The sequence below is a fragment of the Coenobita brevimanus genome, chromosome 65 (assembly GCF_032717465.1).
Source record: "Coenobita brevimanus isolate Jiangsu-jjx chromosome 65, ASM3271746v2, whole genome shotgun sequence".
Lineage (NCBI taxonomy): Eukaryota > Metazoa > Arthropoda > Malacostraca > Decapoda > Coenobitidae > Coenobita > Coenobita brevimanus.
Window position 1 is genome coordinate 31,965,391 of NC_137018.1, and position 6,000 is coordinate 31,971,390.

At 38.4% G+C, this 6,000-nt stretch overlaps 1 protein-coding gene across 1 annotated transcript in view; it reads right to left on the reverse strand.

The window, feature by feature from the left end:
- The window catches only part of LOC145404963 (neuronal acetylcholine receptor subunit alpha-10-like), a 54,277-nt gene extending 53,955 nt beyond the window's left edge, over window positions 1-322 (reverse strand). Inside the window, exon 1 of the mRNA XM_080276469.1 lies at window positions 247-322. Coding sequence (XP_080132595.1) covers window positions 247-322 — 76 coding nt within the window. The remainder of the gene's footprint in view (window positions 1-246) is intronic.
- Window positions 323-6,000: the final 5,678 nt, after the last annotated feature.

Below are 6,000 nucleotides of genomic sequence, written 5' to 3' on the forward strand. Positions count from 1 at the left end.
CATCAGCACCATCAGAAAGAGAAATTCTTCCTAATTTGAATAGTATTGTGTGGTGAAACGTGGTGGCAAGAACAATTGGTGATGTCAGTGATGATGACGATGATGATAGTAGTAGTAGAACTAGCATCAGCATCAGCAGTAGTAGTAATAGTAGTAGATAATGAAGTAAAATAATATAATTGTCACTTGGCTGAATGCGTTAAAGAAAGTACCAGTATTATGGTGAAGGATAAAGTTCGAACTTACCCCAGAATGTCCCCAACTGACCTGGCATGACGAGGGTGATGACGTAGAGGCCGGCCAAGATCTCCCACAGTGCCATTTTGACCTCTTGACCTCGAACTTGACCTTCCTTGATTTTTGACCCCTTGATTTTTTTTTTATCTCAAAAATTACTGGGTTCTCCTGACTCCTTGACCTCTCTCGAATTCGGTTTTTTCTTGATTCTTTGACCTCTTGCTTTATGACCTCTTGATACCTTGACCTCTTGATTTCTTTACCTATAACTCACTTTTTTTCTTAGCCTTACTTTTCTTGGCCTTTTGAATTTTTGATCATGACCTCTCTTGACCTTCTGAATTCTAAGCCTCAACCTCTCAAGACTCTGACCTCTTGATTTTTTTACCTAAACGCTGTTTGACCTCAGCTTTTCTTGATATCTTGGCCCCTCTTGACCTTTCACCCTCGTTCGATCTTGATAATGTTATACCTCACTCTTGCTTGATCTCTTGACTTGGCTTTCCTTTATATCTTTATCTATATTGACCTTTGACTTCTTAACTTCGACATCTCCTGTATTCCCAATTTTTTAAACCTCTCTACAACCTGCTTTGACTTCACAGTCCCTTGATAACGTGGCTTTTTTTCTTTCCTCAACCTTTGTTAATTTCTCTGCCTTTTTTTTACTTCTTCACCTCCTTTGCCCTCTTGACATAAATCTCACTCTTATATCTTGACCTTTGTTAACCTCAGTCTCTTGACCTTGACCTTTCCTTCTTTTTTATTTTTATCTCGGCCTAAAGCTCTCTTAACTTCTTGACCTCCTACACTTGACCTCAACTTTCCTAAATATATTGACTTGTCTTGACCTCAGCCTCTCTCAAGTATGATCTCCCTTGATTTCTTGACCTTCCTTGACCTCAGTCTCTCTTAAATTTGATCGCCTCTGATTTTTTTTTTTTTTTTACCTAACTTGACCTTAACCCATTTTGATCGTGACCTTATTTGGCTTCCTGACCTCTTGATCCTTTTCACTCCAGTCACCCTTGAATGTGACCTTCCTTTTGAACTCAGCTATTTTATTTCATGACCTAACCTTTTTTGACCTTGAGTTCTTCACCTCGACTTTTGCTGATCTCTTGATGTCGATCTCTTGACTTTTTAAATGCTTGATATCAGTCTCTCTAGTCTTGAGTTATTCCCACCTGGCTTGATATAGTCCCATTTGCCTTGAATTATTTCCACTTGTGTTGAAGCTTTCCCACTCGCTGTATTTTATTCTCACTGGTGACTTATTCTCACTTGTCTTGTTTCCATTTATCTAAATTTACTTTTCATTGTCTTGATATTATTTTCACTTGTCTTGATTTATTGTCTTGATCTTATTTTCACTTGTCTTGATTTATTGTCTTGATTTATTTCATGCCAGTTACTCCCGTTTCCTTCAGTTTGTTCCAGTCATCTTTAATAGTACCGATATTTTGATATACTGCTACTTGTATTTTTACTGATATTCCATTGTAGTGGATTCTTTCCACTTAATTTATTTTCACATCCCTTTATTCTCGTTTATTCTCGCACTCTTCCTTAGATTTCTGTATTTGTTCATTTGTGTCGTCGCTTACTTTGGCTGACAGACATATTTTGACTTGGTTTTTGCGTTCAGGACTGGATTATCTTTTACTTATATTTATCTTTCCCTTCCCTTTCCTTTATGTACTTCGGCTAATTTATCTTGAACCCATGACGGATTTTTTATTATTGTTTTCATTACCATCACAAGACGATTTTTTTTTTTTAAATCTTAGGAAGGACTGTTCAGTAGGAAAGTGTTACAAACTTCCTTTCAGTTCACTGGCGTATTTCTTAAATTCTTGCTACCACCACAACGTTTCATTCAGCTCTAAAATGACCTCTCGTGATTAAGGGGTTAGAAATGACCTACACTGTTGTGATTGCTTTGTCGCTTTAGAGTTGTTTTCACCTTTCTCGTAATTTTCTTTTTTGTCTTGGTCTGCGACTGTCTTCTTCCGTTCTGTACAAAGACACGTTCCTCTGTTGTGCTTTTGGTATTCCCTTACGATTTCCGTTTGGTTAAGAGCGATATTTAAACTGAAGGGGTTCCTTATGGCATTCATTAATCAGTTCACCAAAGGGGATGTCGCCTTGATGAATGGAATAATCTGAGGCGGCAAGGGAGGGGGAAGACGTCAGCGTACTGAAGTGGGTAATCTAAGGAGGAATTCAATTTTTCTTTGGATTTAGCCTATGATAATCGCACTTCACTTGACAAATAGTAATCTTCCTCACTTAGTGCATCAATAGAAAAAGTGAAGTTATGCTCCCCAGGGCGTTCGCTTCGAGTCAGAACAAAGTAGAAAACGAACGTTAACAATTATTTTAAGTAATTTCTGATTGCGATGTTATATTTTATGGGTTACTGTATACCAGTAATGAAATTATGCTATGGGTGATGGTGAGGGTGTTTTAAATTAAACTATAGTATGTTAAAAATATTGCATTTTATCATGAGCTGTGTTAAAATATTGAATTAATGTACAACCTTCATCGCGATGGACATAAATTTATCTTAATCTAGGCATTGCTAAAGTATACACTTACTTTAATATGATTATTAAACTGTTAATTAATGTTCAACATGTAGAGCACTAATATCTTCATTCGCTTCATCATATTACTCTGTCATCCAAAGCTAAAACTTTCTTTCGCTTTAAGCTATTGAGTGCTAATTCTCTGGTTATGAAGTGCCTATGTCTGGATATTATTATAGACCCCTTAGAAACACGCAAAATAAAATATAGAGCTATCACGATTAACGTTTGGTCAGAGAATAAAGAAGTTAGTATTTCAGTCGAATTTTCGACGCTCAATTTTATTCAGCTTATAGATACCCACCGCAGGCAAAGGATTAAAACATTTCTTCAAGTATAACTTAAATTTCTGGCAACTTTAACTTACTTGATTGTCTTATCTCAGTGTTCGTGATATAAAGTACATAAATGTGACTTAACTTCGCAAATACCGCCACGGCAGTGTCAGGTTTGAATCTCGGATCGCCCGCGACGGTGGTGGTGGAGGTGTCAGGAAAGTTGGGGCCAGAGCTGACGTGGCTGAGATGTGTCGCGCGCTGAGGCTGACGCGAGACTGACGAGAGAAAGAGAGAGAGAGAGAGAGAGAGTATTTTATTCTCGTGTGTATGTTCATTATATGCTTGCGTGCGTGCGTGTGGGCGTGTGTGTGTGTGTGTGTGTGTGTGTGAGAGAGAGAGAGAGAGAGAGAGAGAGTATGAGTGTGTGTGTTGTCTTACTGTCACCACACATAATCCCTTTTTCCCGTGATATTTCGCTTCTTCACCCTTTCCTCTCTCTCTCTCTCTCTCTGCGGAATTCGAAGTACCATCATTTTCCACATCCAGTAACACTACATTTCCACCTGAAGACCTCATAACGATAGCTATAATATTTGCATATTTACATTAATAGCGCATAAATTCTCTTACCCACTGGAAAAATACTTATGCATTCACTTCTCACAGGAAGGAAAAATTATATTAATTATCTTTCACTCTCATATAACAAATACCCGTCTGCATTTATTTCTCACTGATTTTGGCAATTAATTAAACTTTTTCTTTGGTTTAAAAAAAAGTCATTATGACGACGGTGACAACGACGACGATGTTGATGACGACTAGTGATGAGAATGATGATGATGATATTCCTTTGCGTTTTGTACCATAAAAATTCAGTTTCCTAACATAAACACTGAAATGTATAAACCTCTTGAATTCATGAAGAACTACTATGAAACAAGGAGTACACCTTAGCCTATTATGTAATTCGAAGGACAGAACATTTCACCTTGCCCCATTGATTTGACATTCTACCAAGTGCTCTCAAAATCGAACTTTTTTACTCTTCCCTGACTCTTAACTCTTCTACCAACTTTAGTCTGACTAGGATAAAAACTGTTTGAGTTGATCGTCCTGTGACCTTGATCTTTGATCTAGTATACTTAAAATCTGATCTCTTCATCTTTGGCTTACCCTCAGTCCTTCCAGTAATTTGGTCCAGACTGAATAAAAACCATTTGAGTTATGGTGCCGAACAGTTGACTTAGCTCTGTGGCCTTGATCTTTTACGGATTGTTCTCAGAGTCGGGTCCCTTCATCCTTGGTATACTCTAAACCCTCCCACAAAGTTTGGTTGAAATGAGAGCGAAACGTTTTTGGCTGACCTTGCCATATGACCTTGACCTTTGGCCTTTTCTTGTGGCCTTGACATTCGGTTGGCTGTTTTCAATATAGAATTTATCTTTTCACACCTTCAACTGAGAAACTTGAACAAAGTTTGGTCTAAAGCTACAAAACTGTTTTAAGCTGACCTTTCAGGATGACCTTGACCTTTGACCTGTTATTTTAAAAAACTGAAGGTCAGCCCTCTGAGTGATCCTCAACATTTCCACCAAGTCTGGTCCAAATTGGGTCATAACTGTCTTAGTTATATTGTTCACACCCAGGGTCCTGAGACCTCGTCCTTTGACTGATTGTTCTTGAATCTGACCCCCTTCATGCCTTACCTTCAGATCTCCAGCCAAATTAGGTTTAAATCCAATGAAAAACTATTAACGATAACCTTATTAAGTCAAATTTTAACCTTACCCTGTGACTTTGACCTTTGACCTATTGTTCTAAAAAACGATAGGTTTACTCATTGACTACCCTCAGTCCTTCTACTGTACTAACTTAAATTAAAATAGGCTAAAAACTTTCATCTATTTTGATAAAACACACACACACACACACACACACACACACACACACACACACACACACACACACACACACACACACACACACACACACACACACACACACACACATCAGAACAATACCACGGACTCGCTTTACGAGCTCAGGTGTAAATATTTCGGCGCTCATAAAAAGTGAAATGCTGAAGCCTTTCAATACATGAATTAATATTAAACTATTTCGCATCTAACACCATGAGCGTGTTAATACTTTTGTGGACGTTGAGGGAAGGGAAGGACAGCGCGAGGGAGGGAAAGGAAGAGAGAAAGACTGGGAGAATATAACGGGGAAGTATGAGAAGGAGAGTGAGGGGGAAGGAAACGAAAGGAAAGGGAAAATTGATGGTAGGAAAGAGAAAAAGGGAGGGAGAGTATATGGAAAGGAAGGAAGGGAAAGAAAAATGGAAGGAAGGAAGGCAAGGAGGGAGAGTGGATAGGAAGGAAGATAATATTAAAGAGTGAATGAACAGGAGAGGAATTGTGGGAAAGGTTTAATAGAAAGGATGGGGGGATGGGAAGGAGAGTAGATGGAAAAGAGGGGAATGGGAGGGAGAGTGGGTGAGAAGGTAAAGGAGAAATGGGGAGGAGAAAGAGGAAAAGAGGAAGAAGAAAGCAAAAACAACAAAAATTAAGACATTTCTGATATAAGGAAAGGATATACATTAAAGATTTAGAGAGAGAGAGAGAGAGAGAGAGTGATAACATAGATACGAGACACCCAGAACACAAACTTCAGCCAAGGTTTTAGAGTTCAAGGTCAGCTGGGTTATTAATTCACCTTGATCTCTTGCAAAAGTTCGAAGTCATACTCCAAGACTATAGCAGGAAACTGAGCGGCTTTCTGTAAGGAATATTATAGTCTGGGTCTCATTTCTCTATTTTATTTTATTCGTAAGTTGTGCATAATTCAGCGATGCTCATACTTTCCATGACTTTGACCTCCGGCATTTT